This window comes from Meriones unguiculatus, chromosome 21 (assembly GCF_030254825.1).
Source record: "Meriones unguiculatus strain TT.TT164.6M chromosome 21, Bangor_MerUng_6.1, whole genome shotgun sequence".
NCBI classification, from domain to species: Eukaryota; Metazoa; Chordata; class Mammalia; order Rodentia; family Muridae; genus Meriones; species Meriones unguiculatus.
Genome location: NC_083368.1, coordinates 14,059,739 through 14,080,880, shown reverse-complemented (window position 1 = coordinate 14,080,880; position 21,142 = coordinate 14,059,739). Strand labels below are relative to the sequence as shown.

Sequence of the window (21,142 nt, the reverse complement as noted above, 5' to 3'; positions counted from 1 at the left end):
TTTATTTTTTATCTTGTGTCTCTGAATGTTTTGCCCACATAGACCCATGTGCACTACATGGATTCAGTGCCTGCAGAGGCTGCAAGAGGGACTCAGATCCCCCAGGACTGGAATTACAGATGGTTGTGAGCTACCATGTGGGAGCTGGGACCCACACTGAGGTCCTCTTCAAGAACAGCAAGTGCTCTCAGCCTCTGCGCCATCTCTCCAGCCCCACTAGACATTTCCCTAAGATGCACACAGACATGTCAGAATTCAGGGTTGGTGTGAGCATACAGTTAGTATTTGTCTGTTGTTCAGCCTGGCACTAAAAATTTAGTAGGGGGTGAGCATGAAACCTACAGTGTGTATAGAGTGAAACACTCATCAGGCAGAGCCTCAGACGCATGTAAACAACTGTGGGCCTGAGAAGGACCGTGAAGGCCACTTTCCTGAAGCTGACCATGTCACAGGCTAGACCAGAATTTCCCATCCTTGACACAAATGAAATCTTGGACTTCTGATTCTTGAGGGGATGCCTTGGGCATCACAGAGTCCTAGACCTGCCATGATTCCTCTCTCCACACCGCCATGATGGAAGAGGTTTCCTGCATCAACAAAGCTCCAGCAGAGAAGCCCTGATATGAAACAAGGTTCCCAGTCAGCTGAGTGGACTCAGTTCTGTGGACTCGGGCATTTCAGCCCTTCCTGCTTATTCTCTCCTCTGTGAAATAGAGGCAAGTCATCACAGAAGTATTCAGTCTCGTGGGTAGCTGTGAAACTCTAGGTGATTCCAGGAGCACAGGCCTGGTCCGTGCAGCCATCAGTCTCCCGGCTGGGAGTAGCCCCTGCAGGTCACATCTCTCCCCTCAGAGTCCTCTACTTGTCAAAGAAGTTCATGTTCACATCACTAACTGCCTAACATCGCCACTGGGCATTGTCAATTAAGTGGTCAGATTACGATTCTCAAGTGAGATGCAGGACTTGTGTTGAAGATTTGTGTTAACTCCGGAGTTAACAAAAGATGCAAGCAAGTGTCCAAATGGGTCCAGATGGCATTTGAGAAGCTGAATATCTAGAAAGAATTTGGCATTGAACTTGCTGGGTTGCTGCTGGTCCAGCAGGCAGAGTCCAGAAGAACCCTCTGCAGTAGCAGAGTTGAAAGTTACCCAGACAGTCAAAAGCAGTCAACACAGGAAGGGGCGGTCCTCGGAAGTTCGCACAATCTCATTCACCTCTGCAGGAGGGCTAGATGAAGTCGCCAAACGTTTCTAATTGGCATGTGAAACTGGACAGCCTTTAGTAAGCTGGAAGGCCCGATCCTCTTCCTGCACTCAGGCCCTGCAGCTTGCCCAGCCCAGCCCACACTGCTCCCTCTTCACCTCGAATGGCTGGCTCACTGTCCTTGACTGTAGCAGGAAGCTGCTCCTCCTACCTATCCTTCCCCTTGCCTACCAGCATCACCCCCAGGACCTGTCACTCTCCTGCTTCCCTAGCTACTGAGCCTTCAAGCAGTAACTAGAGTGACATTTAAACCACAGCAGGTCATGAGGTCCTGCGCAGAACATCTGTGGTCTCCTCCTCACAGAGGGAAGGGATAGCTTCTCTAACAACTGAAGCACCCAGTCAGTTAAAGCTGCCACTTGGCTGACAACTCCAGCACCCCCCACATTCCTTGCTAGGATCCTCTGTGCCCAGAAAGCCCTGTTTGAGAACTCAGGCTCACTGGTTCTCCCCTTCAGAACCAAAGGATCTGGAAGGCTGGCTTTTCTTTAATGGCTTGTTCCAGTTTTCTGCCCCACTGCAATGTAGGGTCGGTGAGGCAGGGATGCACACACACACATACACACACACACACACACACACACACACACACGAGTCTGTACTACCATTCTGCAACAGGAGTGGTATGTTATTTTAGTTCAGGACACATTTGCTGAGTGAGTAAGTTAATTTAAATATTAGGACCAAAGTTATTATTTCCACAAAATTCTATAGAATTTTGAGGATAGATTTCTTCGTTTGTCCTTTCTGAGGATGGAGGTTAATCATTAGACATTGGTGATGGCCTCCATCAAGGAAAAGTAAAATAAGGGGGCTAGAAAGATGGCTCCATGGTTAAGAGTGCTTGCTGCTCTTCCAAAGGACAAGGAGTTCGGCTCCAAGCACACCTATTGGGCATCTCACAACTGCCTGTGACTCCAGTTCCAGGGGACTCTGGTACCCTCTTCTGCTCTCCATAGGCATCCCCCCATACATGTGGCATACACACCCAGAGACACAAAAATAAAAATAAGTAAAACTTCAAATTTATATGGTGAAATAAGGCACTTGCCTTGTGCAGGGTGTAGAGGGGACTTTTAAAATGCCTTAAGGAGCAGTGAGCTGGGCCCTGGGGATGAAGACACTTGCAGCCAAGCCTAAAGACCCAACTTCGATCCAGAACCAACTCACACGAGTTTGTCTTCTGACCTCCATGCATTCACTGTGGCACTCATTCACCCACATAACAATTTTAAGAAATTTTAATGCCCTTGAAAATGTAGGAGGGGTAGCCAAGGGTCTTGGACGCACAGGCCTACTGTCAGCAGGCCAACATAGGGCAAAGGAAGATGGCAGGCCCGGGGTTTTCCCCACACACGGCTGCTCTCTGCCTCTCCCCGGCCTGGCTTCTCTGATATACTGTTAGCCCTGTAAGTCCTTCCATGTACCCCCCATGCTCTCCCCTTTCTATGAGCCCTGTGCTGTGTTAGACACTAAGGCACTCAATGTGAGTGCACAGTCCCCAAAGTTTTGACAGCATCCTGCCATGGGCTGTGAAGAGGTTGGGCAGGAGCCAAGTGTGAGAGAGAAAATGAGAGCAGAGTGAGAGGCTTGCGTGGAGGTGTTGGGAGCACCTCACAGACACGTCAGCAACCTGCCGACGCCAGAGGCCTCTTGGGAAATGTGTGTTGAGGGGAACTGAGAATGGCCTTGTGGGCACACATAATTCATACAAACGCTCCAAACACATAAAATTAAATAGATAAATCCTTTAGAATGATAAAAATGTTTAAACGTGAATATGCATGTGGATCTGGATAAAAATAGAAATAAAGCTATTTATAGAGACCAGGATGTATTGTAGATACAAGTGTAGATATAGGTCCCTCGCTGTCTTCCTGTTTTCCCCTAGAGCCGTGTACAGATTGTGAATGCTCATGAGTGTGTATCTAGCACCCAGCCAGCCTACTGAACACAGGGCTTTGGTGTGCAACTATGTTTCCTGGGCAGCTGACTCTGTCAAGCCTTCCCTGCCGCCAGCTCCTCCTTCACACACAGTTCCCAAGATACAGCCTATGCCAAGACGTGTGTGAAATTCAGCCTTCGTCCTTTCCAGTTTAGATACAGCGCCACACTGTGGTGGGTCCTGGCTACTCGGGATAAGAAGCTCTTGAGGAAGTGGCAATGTCATTCAGGGCTGGGGAGTGAGAAACCTTTCTCCAATAGATTCACTGCAAAGAATATCCCAGAATCACTGCCAACGGCAGGATAAGGCACCTTCACTAATTTAAAATGCCTGGCTCATAGGAACTGGAAACTGGAGTCTCAGAGGTCTGGTTAGATGTGTTTCAGGGGGAGGAACGGGAAAGTCTGATGCTTGCTGCTGTAACTCAGGTGTCACGAGGATGCTGTCAATAGCCAGTGGTGAAGGGTGAGCTCTTTGGCAACCCGTGAATAGAGCGGCCATCGGACAAGGCAGCGTTGACATCTGCGTGTGTCAGCAGCATTCTGGACAAGGTTTTCCCAGACCGTGTCACAAGGCTGGCGTGTCGGTTGATGCCAAGCACAAAGGGCTTAAGTGACAGCTAGTCTTCTCCCCTGAGCCATAGCTAGCACACCAGTACACTGGTCTGAGGACATCTGCAAGAGCACAGGACTTGACAGAGTATGCCCCGCAGTGTGTTTTTAAACGCGCCTGCATGCGGTGAGGCACAGGAGAATAGATGTACGCCTGCTGTCTGCTAACAGGTCAGTGCTTTGCTTCCGTCCTCCTACCGCCTTTTCATCTCGAGGCTCCTGATGTTTCTAGGGCTTCGAAAGGTTCCTTCCTCACCTCCCTTACATTTCCTCCCGGGACTTACAGGAACCTAAACCAGCAGTCACCCTTAATCTGTTACAGGGCCGGGCCTGGGTCTCTAATGCCGGAGTCCATTGCTACCTGAGCTCCTACCTGACTCTCAGGTTTCTCCCCATGGTCCCCTCAGATTCTCACAGTCAGGAGACATATTCAAAGTTCTCCTCAATGCCACCAGCAGAGACACTGAGGAGGTTTGAGAAGTAGAAATCAGGACCTACCAGTGGCCAGGACTTACCAGTGAGCAAGTCCTCTCTGTCTCCACGAAAGTGGCTACAGCGCTTTGTCTTCTGAGCTGAGGCTCAAAGGTCCCGCTGACTATCCTAGTACTATGAATTCTCTATCCTTGCTATGATGGATCCTGCCAGACAGCAACCCAACATAGCTATGTCCTCCTCTTATGCCTGGTGGAGTACTCCTAGGAATCCACAGCCTCAGAAGAGGGTGTTTGTAATCTGAGGGATTAAGTCCCCCATAAGACTGTCTCAATGCAAAGTCACGCTGGAGTCCTCACACGAGGGAGAACGAACAGTGTGTGACCATCTCATATAAGAGCAACTCACAGAGCCAAAGATAACTCTGCTGGCTGACTCAGTCCTCACACTGCCTGCTGGCTGATTCGGTGGTAAGAGAATTTACTTCTCTTCCAGAAGATTCAAGTTCAACTCCCAGCACCCACATGACAACTCACAACCATCTTTAATTCCAGTCCCAGGAGATCTGAAGCTCCTTTCAGGCCTCTGTGGGTAATCCACACATAGGACACACATACGTGCACACAGGCAAAACCCCTATACACATAAAATAAAGAGGTTTTAAGTGGAAGAAAGATCCTTGTGTAGGGAGACTACTCCAATCTTGGGAGTCAGTGAGCAAGTAACATCAAAAACAAGAAAGGTTTCTTCTGTAGGGCAAGGGCCTACAGAGGCCCAAGCATTATAAAGAAGTTGAGTGAGCAAAGGAAATGGCCCATGGTCTTTGAGAAGGTCTGCAAGTGCTTGGTCACTAAAGTGAGCAGGCCCTGTTTTTCCATGCATGCATGGGCTGTGATAAGCAGGGCTGTATCCCCTCTACTGAACAGAGGGTCCTGACAGAGTTGACACAGCCTGAACAGAGGTAGTGAGCAGACAGTGTGAATGAACACTGAGCCAGCCACAGAGGAGCACTAACTTAAGATCAAATATGGAAGGCGTGCATTCAGTGGAAGGACCCCAGCAGGTCAGAGTGAGCTTCTTCCCAGTGGCCAGAACAGACAGGGACAGGGTGGAGCTAAGCAGAAGATCTGAGGTCATGGCCAAAGTGAAGAAATCTGAAAGCAGAGACAAAAGCCAGACACCAGACTTCCCCCTGCATCCTCACAGAGGGAAGATGTGAAGAGGCATGTGAGTGGTCTTGACACCAAGCAGGTGTCTACAGGCTATTCACAAAGCCCAGCATGACCAAGAGAGCTCAGATGTTTCCTTGGCAACAAGATGGTGTTATGAAGCTGGTGCCAGGCCAAGAATCAACAATGCCCCCCAAGGGAGGAACAGCCTTGCTAGGTCACAGAGGAGGACATGGCAGCCAGTCCTGAAGATATCTGATAAGCTAGGGTCAGCTGGAAGGGGACTTGGAAAGGGTCAGGGAGGAGATGAGGGAGGGAGGGAGGGTAGGGTTGGGAGGAGATGAGGGAGGGAGGGAGGGAGGGAGGGAGGGTAGGGTTGGGAGGGAATGAGGGAGGGGGCTATGGCTGGGATACAAAGTGATTAATATAAAAAAATAAAAAATTAATAAAAAAGAAAAGAAAAGTAATAATAATAATAAACAATGCTCTCTCTGGGAGTTGTAGGGACACTTCCTCTACCCATATGTTAGATGTCACTCTCTGTGGTCCTCATCTGTGAAAGAAAGGACCTGAGTCCTTGTGACTCTGAGTCCATAGGGCCCACAAATTCACCTGATATTTTAAAGACTCTACACTCAAGGGCTAACATTTTCTTTGGTGAGGCATTTTGTTGAAAGGGACAGCTGTGACCAGACATTCTTAGTCCCTCTGTATATCAGCCTGTGCTCCAGAAGAGAAAAGACAGCCCTCAAATGAGCTTAACTCCACAGTATTATGAAGCTGCTGCTTACAAATATGAGAGCTTGACCAGAAGACCCCAGGAAGCTAGAGTTCTCGTGACCTAGAACATCAGGGCTTCTGTTGTCATCTCAATACTGAGCATAGGGGTAGAGGTATTCTAACTGGATTGCAAGGGCAGAGAGCCAGAGAGGTATTCTAACTGGATTGCAAGGGCAGAGAGCCAGATGAAGCAAGCCACCAATAGACAGGGACCTGGTGCTGATGGAGGACTGTGAGGAGGGAGCCACAGAAATCAATATCACCCCCTTTCTCCCTTCCCTTTAACCTCTTGATGGTGCCCCTATAAGGAAATTAGAACCCCATCATGCCATTTCCCTTAGTTATATTAGCATTTAATTGGAGGCTTGCTTAAAGTTTCAGAGAGTTAGTCCATGATCCTCATGGTGGGAAAGGTGGCAGCAGCAAGCAGGCATGGCTCTGGAGCAGAAGCTGAGAGCTCACAGCTGATGTAAAAGTTGTAAGCAGAGAAAAAAGAGACTGCCTGACATGGGCTTTTGAAGTAACTAAGCCCACCCTCATTGACATACCTCCTCCAACAAGACCTAATCCTTTCTAAACTGCCTGCCAACTAGAACCTAACATCCAAATATCTGGGAATGTTCTCATTCAAACCACTAACCATACAGGACATCCCCCACACCAACACAGAGAAGAATGAATGGAGCAAAGTGTACCTGCGGGGACACATAGGAAACACATAGCACACCTTCACATGACACCAGTAATATGCCCAGGAAATGCCTGATACATATTAATGAATAGTGGATAGGCTGATATATGGATGCTGCATGCCTAGATATGTGATGGATGGTTAGATAGATGGATAGTAGATTAGCTGGTACATTAGAAGGGTGTGTGGATACATGGATTATATTAGATCGATGAATGGTAGAAGATAGATGGGTGGCATGGATTGAGTTGAACTGAATGGATTGAATTAGATTGGATTGGGTTGGGTTGGGTTGGGTTGGGTTGGGTTGGGTTGGTTTAGATTGGACAAGTGAGTAGATGAATTGGATGAATGAATAGATGGATTGAATTGTAGGGGTTGGGATGGATGGATGGATGGATGGATGGATGGATGGATGGGCGGGCAGTGTGATAAAAAGATAGGCTTTTACTGCATTAACTAGAATTCAGAGATGGCCGCCATGGAAGTGACTGCCACTCCTCTACAAGGGATGCTTTCACTGTTGCATCATTAACTGCTGAATACAAAGCCCACAGTTGACAAGGTGTGCTCTCTGTGACACCAGCTCTTCACACACCCTGACAGACAGCCTCGATCATATCCAGCCCCTCTCAGAGAGAGGGGGCAGGCATGCTTTATTCTTGGTCCTCTGTGATAGAGAAATTACGAAGAGGCATTGAATATCCATCTGTCTGAACACATCGCTTCTCTTTTATGCAGTGCACTCACCCCACATACATCTTAAATAGTTGCCTGACGGTTCTGAGGAAGACCCAGACAGGACTGTGAACTTCACGGCAGGCAGCATTGTGATCAGGGTTATGGCAGTTTTCTCAAAGCAAGGCGAAAGCACACCACTTTGCAGACAAAGTCCCCTCTTACAGTGTGCTCTGTTTCAGCTCGCTACACGGAATAAACACTGCTTTAAGATGCCAGAGTTAAGTACCAGCTCTTTGTGTCATGGGATCAATAGACTTTGTCCCCTTTGCCCTTTATTGCCACAGATGGTCAGAGCTCATGCCAGAATTGGAAATACTAAAAAGTGACATGGCACATTAATTCCTCTGAGAGAAACAATGCCCATCATTTGTTAGCCTGGCAAACAGGTAGGCTAATCAAAACTTCATCCACTGCTCACCAGCAAGTGCCTCTGTGCCCTGAGCTGAAGGCACTGTCTTTGGCCGAACTGAAGTGTCTCTCCCAGGCAGAGCCTACTCTGTCCATAGTATCAGTCCCCACCCTGAGCTGGAGTTAAAGGCCTGCTAATGCAGCCTCCATCCAACCTATGAGTCATCACCTGCCCATCAGTGCCTGCATTTTTTTAAGTAGAACACTGCTGTCCACAACAGCTTCCCTGAGCATTCTGGGTAACTCTATCCTTTAGAATAGAGAGACCAGCAGAAACTGTATCAGCTTGGGCTTAGTGGAACAATTCCTGCCAGGAAACGGGTGAAAAGAACTGGTCTGCCATCGATGAGGGAGAGACATGAGCACACCCTCTCAACACTGACAAGTGCATCCATGACGCAGGCTTCAAGAAGCACTCAGTGTGACGAGATGGCACTGCAGTTAAGAGTACTTGCTGCTCTTCCAGAGATCCCAGGTTCTAGTCCCAGCACCCACATGATGGCTCACAACCATTAGTAACTCCAGTTCCAGGGGAACTAATGCCCTCTCTGGCCTCTGCAGGCACCAGGCAAAACTCCCACACACATTAAATAAAATAAAAATGTGCTCCTTGGGCACTCAAGGCAATCTTGAAGCTTACCTGAAGGAGATGGAAACTCCAGAGGAATGCTAACAAAAGGTTCAACAAAGCTGTCCAAGCCAAGGGAAGAAGAAACATTCCATACTGTTTCCATGTACATTTGTCCAGAAAGTTTAATGAGATGAGGATTTACCAAACAAGCTCTATACTTGGGAAGCCTATATCCCTATTACCATGTGCAAACAGTCAAACTGCTGAGTATCAAATAAAGTCATAAAACTGAAGGGAGAAAAAAGAAGGAAGAGAGAATCAGTGCCATTGCCCACAGGACTCATAGCTTCCTGTTGATATGCTCATTTTTAAATATGGGATAATGAGCTCAAAAGCATGACTCCCTCATACTTCTCTCTATATTGCTTTCGTGGTAGCATGGTAGTCATAGTGCTACCTTCTTCCTGTGCCAGGCCCAGCCCCAACTTCCTCAGAAGGGTTATACTGACTATCTTGCTTTATACTCCCCCTTAACTGCTTTCTAATTTCTTTCTGTTCTTTTCATTCGATGCTGCATCTGTCTACCAGTGCTCTACACATTCAAGGGACATTGACTGGGGACAGGGCTGGAAATAGAGACCTATAGTTTGATTAAAAACTCCATATATTTACCCAATGTATTTTGCTCATATCCATCCACCACTATCTCCCTCCCTAGTGACCACATCATCACCCCTCCAATTCCATGTTCTCCTTTTTTCTTGTTGCTTCTAATAACCCCTGAGTCTGATTAGCGTTGTTCATCAGTGCAAGCATATGTGTCTCTCCACTGGAGTATGAACTACCTATTAACAGTCGTATCCCCAAAGGAGAGGGACTCCCTCAGCAGCCTTCAAATGTTAATAGTTTGTCTGCCAAGGGTAGGATCATGGGGCCTCTCCCCATCTATGTTGGGGTGCTGGCTGGCTTGATGTTGCGCAGATCTTGTATGGACACAGAGTGATGTTTGCAACAGTCGAATTTTGCCCAGCATCCTACAGCACCCCTCACCAATCAGCTCTATATTCTTCCATTCTCACAGAGCCTCATTCTTTCTCCATCATCCCCCATAAGAGTAGTGTTGCTGGTAGTAAGACCAGGTTGGTGCAGCTTCCCACCCACTCCCTGGCTGCCGGCACCCAGCAACTCCTGGGAGGTCATTAGCACGTGTTCATCCCCAGGGATCTTCAAGCCCCTGACCTCCATCTGCTGTAGTGAGGGAGACCATGAGAAGTGAAGCAGAGGATAGGCACACCTCTTGAAATTGTGTGTGTGTCTGTGTGTGTAGGGGGGGGGGGGTAAGTCCGTGTGTGTATATGTGTGTGCATACATGCATGTGAGTGCAAATGGGTTTGTCTGTGTATGTTCACATGTGAATAGGAGTGAGTACGCATGCATTGGGTGCGGTGTGTGTATGAATGTATATAGGGGGAATATGTGACAGTGAGTGAAAATGTGTACGTGTGTGCCCAAGTGTGTGGGGATAAGTGGATGTGTATACACATTGTGGAGGTGAGTGCATGCGTGTACACATGTATGTATCTATATGTACAAATGTATGCACATGTGTGTGGAGGCCAGTGGTCAACATCAGGATTTTTGTTTGTTTTTCAAATATGTGCTACCTTAATTTTTTGAGACACTTCACTAAACCTGGACCTTGCCAGTTCAGATTGGCTGACTACATGCCCCAGGGAGCCTCGTACCCGGTGCTGAAATTACAAGCACACGTTCCTGGGACTAACCCTTTCACATGGTTTCTTAGAGTGTCTGTTGCTGTGGTAGAACACCATGACCAAAAGCAACTTGGGGAGGAAAGGGTTTATTTCACTTTACAGATTGTAGTCCGTCACCCAGAGAAATCAGGAAAGGGATTCAAGCCAGGAACGTGGAGGCATGAACTGAAGCAGAGGCCATAAAGGAGTACCGCCTACGAGCCTGCCTCTCGTAGTGGCACCCAGAACTACCAACCTGTGGGTGGCACAGTGATTTGGGAGCTCCCACCTCAATTACCAATCAATAAAATGCACCATACACTTGCCCAAAGGCCAATCTGGTAGGGGCATCTTCTCAGATTTCTCGTGCCCCATCAAGAGGCTAAGAAACAGGGATACGCAGAAGTGTGGGGTATGCAGATGAAAAGACATGTTGACTTTCACAGCAGGCGCCAAGACAGGGCACAAGGGAAGATATAGACCCTGGAAACACGCAGCCCAGATCCACTCACTGGGCCTGTGAGCTTGCGAGTAGATGGTATGAAGAGGAATGGCTCTATTTTAGAAATCTCAGTTGATTGTGTCTGGAAATACCTCCTGTTTTGAGAGTAAATGTGGTGTGCTCCTTACAAGACCCTCTGATGCTCCCAGGGACTTTGTGGGACAGTTTCCGGGCCCCTCTTGCCTCTACCCAGTAAGTCAGACCTGTTTGGAGGCTGTGTGCTTGACCTGTTCATCAGTTCAGCAATTGAAAACCTATCGGCAGGTAGATTTGGGGAATGAGCAACGGTAGGTGACTGGGTTTCCTGGTTATCCAGGCCTTTCTGTAAAACATAAGCAAAGATAGCAAGGTCTGATTCCAGCTCACCAGGAGCACGAGGGGAGTGTGCCACTATCGCCTGTGATAAAAGATCCTGTAGGCAAAGTGTTCATCCTCAACAGCAGATCTCATTATAGATAAAGTCCAGCAGGTAACTAAATGTGTTAGCTGGCTTCTAGAATATTCTAGGAAGTCACTTGAGGATACCTGTTTGGAGCACTTATTTTCTTGACATTTTCTTTTTCCTTTTCTATGGGGCATCCCAGCTTTGGAGAGTCCTGGGTGACAGAATTAATCACCCTAAGACCCCCATCCTCCCAATATGAACACCAGGCCACTCTGAGAGTGGTGGTATTTTCAGGTTTGGGTAAAATCCAGCATGTGGCACCAAATGAAGTTCACCAAAGCCAGAGGCAGAGCCACAGTCCCTAATCCTGGGTATTTTCCCATTAAAGAATGAAGAAAAAGAACTGAACTCTCAATTGTCCAACCCCGGAGTCTCTGCAACTTGGCTCTCTGAGGATCTCCTGCACTGCCTCTCACTCAATGCTTCTCCTCCCTCTTTCTCAGCGCCCCCACCTCTTCACCCCACATACCCAAAGCATAAGCTTTTGCAGAGTTATGCCTTTGGTAGGACTGTCACATGAAACTGAAGTCAGTAGAGCCCTAGCCAGAGAATGTGACCCCACAAACTGGCAGGGCAGCCCCAGCCTTCAGTCTTAGAGACCAACTAGTGAGGGGCAGGGTTATTTCATCACTCATAAGGAGTTTTGAGCCCCATGTGAATGACCTCATCTCAGAACGCCACACGTACACATACTGGCTGCTGGATCCAGAAGTGTGGTGGAACCAGCTTCTGGTGTCCATTGACCCTGCTCACACTCTTGTTTGTGTTTTCAGGGAGTATTACATCACCATGGTGAAGTGGGCCACCAGCACCAAGGTCGCTGTGACCTGGCTGAACCGGGCCCAGAATGTGTCCATCCTGACCCTCTGTGATGCCACCACGGGTGTCTGCACTAAGGTACAGTTTGGGGACAGAAGACAGGGTGAAGGGATGGCCATAGCCTGGAAGGTGGCACCCAATCATTTGGAGAGGTTCCTGCTGGAAAAATTGTGAATCCTAGGTTAGTATGCACAGCCTCTGGTTTGGTGCCACCTGATGGACAAACCAGATATTGCTACAAAATCTCTGGGAAGCTGTTATAGCTGCACTTAGGGGCTCTAGCAGGCAAGGATCTGTTTCCCTTCACACTCGTCACTACTGTGCTGGGAACACTGCTTTCCTCATCCTCCTCATTTCAGTTGTTCAAAAGAGAAGGAGTCTGGCCCAGGACCTGACCCATGTATGAGTGCTCAGTCCCAAAACTCTTCCTCTTCCACAATATCCTAAAGCCAGGTGCTCCAGAACAAGTAGGGTAGGTCCAGGCCAACCCGCAGTCTAGAAGCAGAAGGCAGCCCAGGGCACCCTTACTTCCTGGCCAGGGCAGATGTTCCCCCGCTGCTCTGCCAGCCAGGCTTCCACGTGGTAGAGCCACAGCTCTGAGAAAGTCACCTCACTCTGAATTTAAAAGACCACGTGCCACTTCAGACAGATCTTTCAGAAATGCTTTTTTGACCCTAAGTTTCTATTTGACCCTAAGTTTTCTAGCAAGAAACACCCTGCTTGCCTGTGCAGGTTCACTGAGACCCGTGGGCTCTACCAGGCAGCTCTCGGCACACTGCCCAGGGAGGGTGCCCTCGGAGGTCACGGTGATCTGTGCCAGCCTCTGACGCCTCAAGCTGGGTTGAGACTTTCTTCCTGTTAGATCACCAAAAGCAATTCTGGGTAGTTCTGATGGGCTTGTTGTGGGCTGGGGGCAAGGTCAGGGAGATACAAGCAGGCCCAGAGCTGGGCATCTCTGCTGAATGACCAAACCCTCTCTGTGTCTGTCCTGATATGTCCACCATACAATAAGGAGCAGCCACTGCTACTACCACAGGCAGTGCAGAACCAACACCAGGCCGGTGGCACCTCAGGTGACAGCAACTGAGCAGAGCAGCCATCTGGTACCCCGGCATGATTTGTCTGTATGTCTTTGCACATGGCTCTGGAGAGCAACTCTCATGCATGCCTAGACTCCTTTAAACTGGCTTGGTTTCCCAGGATCGTTTCTTGGAATTGTAAACTGTAATTTTAACACACAGTGTCCACTCGTGTGTGTGTGTGTCACACATAATTCCACACAATACAACAATGCTATACCAGAGGCCTGCCCCTAAAGGAACACACTGACCAGTGGTGACTGCCAAGTAAACACACACCCAGCTAGTGTGACCACCAAATGGGCACAGGCTGGCCAGTGGTGCCCACAGAGTGTTAGAAATGCCATCAGCTTCCGCAGGGATGCTCACCGCTGTGGATTGCCCTGGTTGTTAGGGACGGCGGCATTCTTCTTGCCCAAGGACACTTGTGCTGGGATGTGAGCCACGGTGTGAGACAAAGAGGAGAACGGGAATTACCTTCCCACTGAGAGGCCCCGGTGGCCGCTCTGTTCAAGTGCAGCCGCCATGCTGGTGAAATTAAATCATCCTCTGTACAGTGCATGCGAACAGACAAAAGCCCCTTCCTAATGCTCCAATTCTATTTCAGAAACACGAGGATGAAAGTGAAGCTTGGCTGTACAGACAGGTAACTCCACACACGGCTCCCTGAGCTCCCCTCACCCTGAGCCCCTAGCCCTCCACAGGGGTGGGTCCCCTGGGATTCACACCAGGGAGTCACGTGGGGCTCCCCGCCTGGAATCATCCAAATGCACGCGCTGTTGTGACTGGGGCAGTGTGCGCACAGCCCTCTCCTCTCCATCCTCCTGGGAAGCTTGCCAAGTTCCCTGGATGTCACCACCCCCACCCAAGATGATGGCAGAGATCTCAGATCCCAGTCAGGTGATGTACTTGGTGAACTCAAAATGGTGAGCCGGGAGAAGCTGCCCAGATGGGGTCTGTGGTGATGAACATGTGGTTGGTACCCCCATTTATTCCTTGCAATGGCTTTATAGATGTGACCTTTCTCAGTGAGGTATTTCCTCAAGGATCACCCCTGGGGTCCCCCCCCCATACCTTGGGCTCTGGGGGATGAAGATTTTAAAAGGTTGAGGTTTGAGGCATGGCTCACTGGTAAAGCACATATGCAATGTGCCTGAAACTCTTGGTCCGGTCCCCAGCACTGAAACAAAGAAATCAGTGGCTGGAAGTCAGGAGGGGCTAGCCCAGTGGTTAGGATGTGAACTGTCCTTGGTGGGGACTGGAGGTCACATCCCGACCCCAGTGCCAAAGGGCTCAGCACTGCCTATAACTCCAACTCAAGTCATCAGACACCCTCGTGACTTCTGAGAGCCCTCCCACTCATGTGCACACACCCACACACAAACACACCTAAGTTTTAATTTAAAAAATAATAAGTCCTTTAAAAATAAGAGCCCAGAATAAGAAGGAACCTATGAGAAGCCTAGGCAAATTGCCCTGTGATGCATTTTTTTAATTATCATACTTGTAGAGTAACCCCTTAGCAGTTTTATTTTCTGTTCTTTTGTTTCTTTCCACACTCTTGCATTAGACAAAGTTCAGCAATCTTACTTCTCTTTAATCCACCTGAGGAAATAAAACTATGCTCAAATCCTGTAAGAAAAATCAAAACAGATTTGAATCCAAAGAATCTTTGCAGAGACGACTGGAGATGGAGCTCGGGAGAGCACCAGCTTAGCATGTACAAAGCCCAGGTTCCATGCACAACAAAGTAAGAAAACAAAAGAGCTTGAGTAAGAAACACAGGCATGTGTTTTATTGACATGGAAGATTCTACTAATTGAAAAGTCAACTGTCAGCAATGGCCCCTGTATTAGTTAGTTTTCTATTGCTAATGACCAAAAACAGCTTATGAATGAGTTTGTTTTCACTTATGGTTCCAGCCAAATAAGGGCCCATCATGATGTGAGCCATGACAGCAAGCACAGGAAGCTGAGAGCTTATGTCTTCAAACACAAAGCAGAGAACGAAAACTACAATTCAGATGAGGCTGTGGCTTTCAAAGCCTACCCCAGGGACATGCTTTTCCAAGAATTGCTGCACCACCAGCCCAAACACCACCACCACTGAGGACCAGGATAAAGATCCACCTAGAAATGATGCTGAGCACCAGCATCCATCTCTCTGTGCTTCCTGCCTGTACCCACAGCAAGGAGACCAGCTGTTCACATCCCACTGCCTTACCGTCCCTACCGTGATGGGCTGCGCTGTCAAACTGAGTCAGAATAAAGCCATTTTCTCCTACATTGTTTTTTTATGGAGGATATTTTATCACAGAAATTAAAGAGTGACTAATACACATGAAGTAAGGGGTTAATACTTAAATATATAAGGAATTGAAGCAGCTCAAATTTTTCAACACATTTTACTTTACAGATATGTGTGTACCTAAGTGCATGTATGTGCACCATTTGAGTACAAAATTGAATATCAGATCCCTTGGAACCAGAGGCAGCTAGAAGTTGCTGTGTTGAGAAAACATTTGGATCTTTAGGAAAACAGACAGTGCTCTTAATTGCTGAGCCATCTCTCCAGCCCAAAGAGACAACTCAATTAAAAAAAAATGCATGGCTCTATTTTAAAATAGAAAAATCTAAATATGCATATCTCAAAGGAAGAGAACACAAATGACCAATAGATACATGAAACATGCTCATTAGTAATCGCCAGAGAAATGCAAATTGAAATCACAAAGTGAAATTACATCACAGCTGTTTTTTGATAGTATCAAAAAACAAAAGATGTATACTGGAGGGAATATGAGAATACAGAGAACTCTATCAACCTGTTGGCAAGAACATAAGTTAGGAAAGTCTCTGGAAGATAAATGTGGAGGTTCCTCAAACAGCTAAAAGTAAAATCTCGCTACCGGTGGTATCCAAAGGAAATAATATCAGGATGCTGAAGTGATTCCTATGTCACTGCATTGCAGTTCACAACAGCCAAGACAACAACCTGATTATCCAGCAAGAGACAAAAAGGTAAAAAAGATATAAGATGTAAGAATAAAACCTGGATGAAGTTAAAGGATACTGTGATAAGTGACAGAAGCCACGCACAGAAGGTGAACACTATGTGTGTCAGTTACTCATCTCGTTGCTGTGACAAAATGCTTGACAAGTACAACTTAAGGAAGGGAAGGTTTATTTGCATACAGTCCACTATGACAGGAAAGTCGTGGCAGCAGGGATGTAGAGCAGCTGGTCACATAACTACACCCACAGTCAGGAAGCAGAGAGATGAACGCTGCTACTTACTGGGCTTCTTCCTTTTCCTCCCTTTTATTCAGTCTGAGAACCCAGGCCAAAAGATGGTACCATCCGTAGCAAGTCTTCCAGTGGTTAAACACAGACACGGGCCAAGTTGCATCTCACCAGCATTCGAGGTGTTCTTCATCCAGTAAAGTTGTCGGTCAAAATAGCCACCATCATCTGCATGTTCTCACTCAAAGGACAGAATAGGTGGTTATTGGGAGTGTGTGATGCTGGGGGATGTCGGTTAGTTTCAGTTCATTTTCAGGACAAGTGAGCTCAGGAGAGTCTTTCTAATGTACTGCGTGCTTCAGTCATTAATGTGCTGTAATCTTTACATTTACAAGGGACTGGAGAGATGGTCCGGTAGTGAAGAGCACGGGCTGCTCTTGCAGAGAACTCAGGTTCCACTCCCAGCACCCACGTGGCAGCGCACCAACCATCTGAAACTCCAGTCCCAAGGCATGCCCTCTTCTGGCCTCCAGGGGCTCCTGTGTGCCCGGGTGCACTTACTCATGCAGGTTTACAGACAGATACCTAAATTTGAAGAAAATAACATTTATGAGTAGATTCTAAGTCGTAGCTGACATGAAAAAGTTATAATAATGTATTGATTAACTCCATTTGGGCATTCTTCCATGCATATGCATTTCAAAATAATATTTTTATTTGATAAATATAAATTTTGTCATTTAAAATATTTAGCTATAAAAACATGAATCCACTTCTCCACTTCAGCATGTTGTATGTGGCATGTATCAGCATACCGAACCTTTTATCATGGTTGAGTAATTCTCCATTGCATGGATATGCCACAAGGGCCAACTTGAAGGAGTCCCACCTTTGGCATCTGTTATGTGATGCTGAGTGAAAGGAACAGACACAAAAGGCCCCTGTGGTGTGTGCCTGTTCATGTAAAACATCCGTAAGTACACCCACAGAAACAAAAAGCTGGCCAGTAGTCGCCAGGTTGCTGCTTGAAGCTATTTTGCTTGGGAAGGAGAAAGGGAGGTTTCAGAACGAGAGGAGGCAACTGTGTGATGTCATGAATGCACTAAATGCTAGGACTGCTCAGTGTTGTTAAAATGCTGTACTTGTGAATTTCACCTTGGTAGATTTCTTTTTGGAAATGAACCAACTAGAGCATAGCTCTTGGCGATGCTCCCGTCCAGACGTTCAGATGAGACAGCTCATAAATCCCACGGCATGGGAGTGAACCTGGCTCTGAAGCTGTGTTTTGGTGTTCAGCCTCTGACAGGAAAAGAGCCAGGAAAATGGGGTGGGAGGGGCTGTGGAGCAAGTGCAAGGAGGGTTTGAAGGGAAGTAAGGACAGGCTGAAAAAACAAACAAACAAAAAAAAAAAAACAGCCAGCCAGAAGTGTGTTTGCGCACCCTACTCCAAGGGAGTTTCAATGGGCAGTTACTTCCTGTCTGCTCTCACTGCAGCCCCTGGAGGGGTGCACTGTCTTGTCCTGGGGGTCTGGGGATGGAGCCTCCAGCTGTCCTCTGCTCTGCTCAGCTGTCATCTCCTCTTCAGCATGGCAGAACAGCCACAGAGCCGACACTGAATCTTCCTGTTCTCTGACTGAACGTCTCACCACATGAAAGAAAGCCACCAGCTTCAGGCACCGGGTGTTGAGTGCTGAAGTCCTGAACAGCACTCAGAAAACCAGGTCCTTTCCCAGCAGCCTGAAGACAGAGAAACAGTAGCACTAAATTTATTACTTTTGCTGTTTTAAGGTGTAAATTTTCAATGAACCAAGAAGTAGCTGATATTTGAAGATGCAATCACTTTTAGGCGTTCAAGAAGCTAGAACGAGAGAGGATAGCTGTGTGGCGATGTGAATGCGCTCAAATGGTGATGTGAGTGCCCTCAGTGCCCATGCTGTTAAATGCCCTGTTGGAGCACTGTGACCTCTATGAGAACAATCCTCTCCCGGATGTTTTACAGCTCTGTCAGGCTTCACAGCCACTCACACAGGACAGGTGCACTTCATCCTGGGCTGCTGTGAGAAGCTACAGGAAATCTAACCATCCACACCCTGTGGGACTCTCTGCACGGGTCAAGGCTGCCCCGCCCCACCATGGTGAGGCTATTTACATACCATGGTCTGGGCCTCTACAAGGGGTCACAACTACTTAAGCTCCAGTGAAACCCAAATTCAAACAGTTCCCATTTCATCCTCTTCCCCTAAAGGGATTCACGGACACTATTTTCAAAATTGTGCTATGGTGTTGCAGGGCAGCACAGGAGCCTAAGTGGGGCTGGGCTGCCGTCAGCTGCCAGGAAGCCTCCGGCTACCCCTTCAGGATCTCAGGCACTTCTCGTCAGAGGCCACAGACATGACCCAGGAAGATAATCTGAGGCCACACTCCACTCCCCACCCAACTCGCGTGAGCCGCAGCGGCTTGCCGTACACAGGCCAGAAGACCTTGCAGACCCAGGGGCTCCTGTCTGCTCCAGTTGATGAGCTTCCCTGTTGTGGTGCCAGCAGGATGGTTAGCTCCTGTGCTGCCAGCCTCGTTATCATAGCCAGCTGCATGCCCAGGCCGCATCATCTGACCTTCTCTCTCCATCTCCTTCCTGGAGCCTCACTATGGACCCCAAAGAGAATCCCAGAAATCAACAAAGGGGTACCTACCCCTACAAGTAGCCCTCTCCTCCGAGAATATTCTAGAGAAATAGTAAATCTTATCTGGCTACTTGCATGCCCGTCACTGCTGCCAGACTGGCAAGTTGGCCCTCTAGCTTCGGCACACTTGGGTGTCAAGCTAGCTACTCCTGTGGGTGAGTTTCTGGCTGTCTCACATCTTTAGCTGGATACTTGGTTTTGGGACTTCAACTTTGAACTCGAAGGTCAGAGGACAGAGCTATAGAAAAGAAACTAGCAGAAGCCACACTGAGACTACATTCGTTGAAGGTCTGCTGTGGAGAGAGCTGGCAGTCAGGAAGCCCAGCAAGGACACCAGAATCCCTCAGTATCGAAACAAGAGGCAGAACCATTATTAAAATCCCGGTTTCCAAGCCAAAAGCACCCTGTGCTTTGTTACTAAAAATTTATTTGCTGGACTGGGGAGATAGCTCAGCTGGTAAAGGCTTGCTATGCAGGCATGAAGAACTGAGTTCAACCCCTGGAACCCACACAAACAAACACAAGGCATGACGGGGCATGCTTAGAATCCCAACACTGGGAAGATGGAGACAGGTGGATCCCTAGGATTCACTGGCCATTTAGCCTAACCAAACCAGCACAGCCCAGGCTAGTGAGAGACCCTGTCACAGAAAACAGAGTGGACAGGGCCAGGGAGAACAACCAAGATTGACCTCTGCTCTCTTATGTACACACACACACACACACATGCATGCATGCACACACACACACACACATTTGTTTCCTACTTGAGCACGTTTCGAAAGACTGCCCTCAGCACATTCTGGAAGGTTCCAGAGAGCAGTGGACAATGACCTCAGAAGCTGCGGCCTTCTCAATATGAGAATGCTGCTTCTGACCAGAATTAATCATATTGCTTTTAATCTCTCTTCAAAGTGCAAACATTTCCCCCCACAAAACTAGGGGACTATTGCCTCAACCGCCGCATGGTTGGCAAACACAAGTCCATCTAAAAAGCCAAATTAACGGCTGCCCTCTCCACCCCCTCTTCTGTTAAATGCCACACTCCCGACTCTAAATAGAAAAATCAATATTTGCAGATTAAAGGTTTCATTTTATTGCAAATATTCATGAAGATTAAATGTCATTTTAATCACATGTTAGTTCATTTCTCTGAGCACGTCGTATTTGCATGTGCTCCTCCACTGTGGGGAAATGAGTTTTTCCTGGGCCAGCTGCGTTTTGTTTACTGTTTGTGCTCATCCCTGCATTATAATATTATGATTTGTTTGTTCTTATCCCTGCAAAAAAATATATATATATATACATATATATGATATGGTATATATACAGTATATATTTTTATATGTATATTATATATATATATATATTTATGTATGTATGTATATTAGCAATTGGCCTAGCCAGCTAATTGCTGTTTACTGATAGAAACTTCCAGATTTTGATTTCACAATGTGGTACAGATGCTCTTATACCAAAATCAGTCTGCCCACCAGTGTCCTCTTCTCACTAGGGCAGGCTAAGGGCTGTCAGTACCTGCCTGCTCGGCTCTTGGGGTGCCAGGAATAGAGTATGGTAACAGGACACCCCTCAGGTCTTATATCCAGCTGGTAGCCCCAACCCCAGAGCTGTTTTTGGGGAGACGTGGCTAGTGCTCAGACTAATGCCTAATGCCTGCCTCTTTAGGAGGTCCCTAGCGAGAGCCAGGCCCAGGTGGGCTCTCTGCTGTCAGAGTTTTAAAATAGACCCAGTTGCTCCATGTGGATTTTTATTTTTCTTTTGGCGTGCCTCATCAACGGATGAGTCAGTGTGAGCTGGGTTTTGTGAAGGAAAAGAGTGGAAGACAGGACTAGAAGAGGGAAGGGTGGAGTCTGCGGCTAGTTGCCTTTGAGCAGGTGTGTGACAAAAGACAGCGCGGCAGCTTCGCGTGTTCAGGGGTTTCACGGCCATCACTGAAGCCCAGTGTGTGTGCCTGGTGTGTGCACAAGCCCACTCCTTCACTGATCATT

At 47.7% G+C, this 21,142-nt stretch overlaps 1 protein-coding gene across 6 annotated transcripts in view; it reads left to right on the top strand.

The window, feature by feature from the left end:
• The window catches only part of Dpp6 (dipeptidyl peptidase like 6), an 831,812-nt gene that overhangs the window by 751,764 nt on the left and 58,906 nt on the right, over window positions 1-21,142 (top strand). For all 6 annotated transcript variants that reach the window (XM_060374077.1, XM_060374079.1, XM_060374075.1 and 3 more), the window contains 2 exons: window positions 12,086-12,209; window positions 13,818-13,856. In XM_060374077.1, the coding sequence (XP_060230060.1) occupies window positions 12,086-12,209; window positions 13,818-13,856 (163 nt within the window). The remainder of the gene's footprint in view (window positions 1-12,085; window positions 12,210-13,817; window positions 13,857-21,142) is intronic.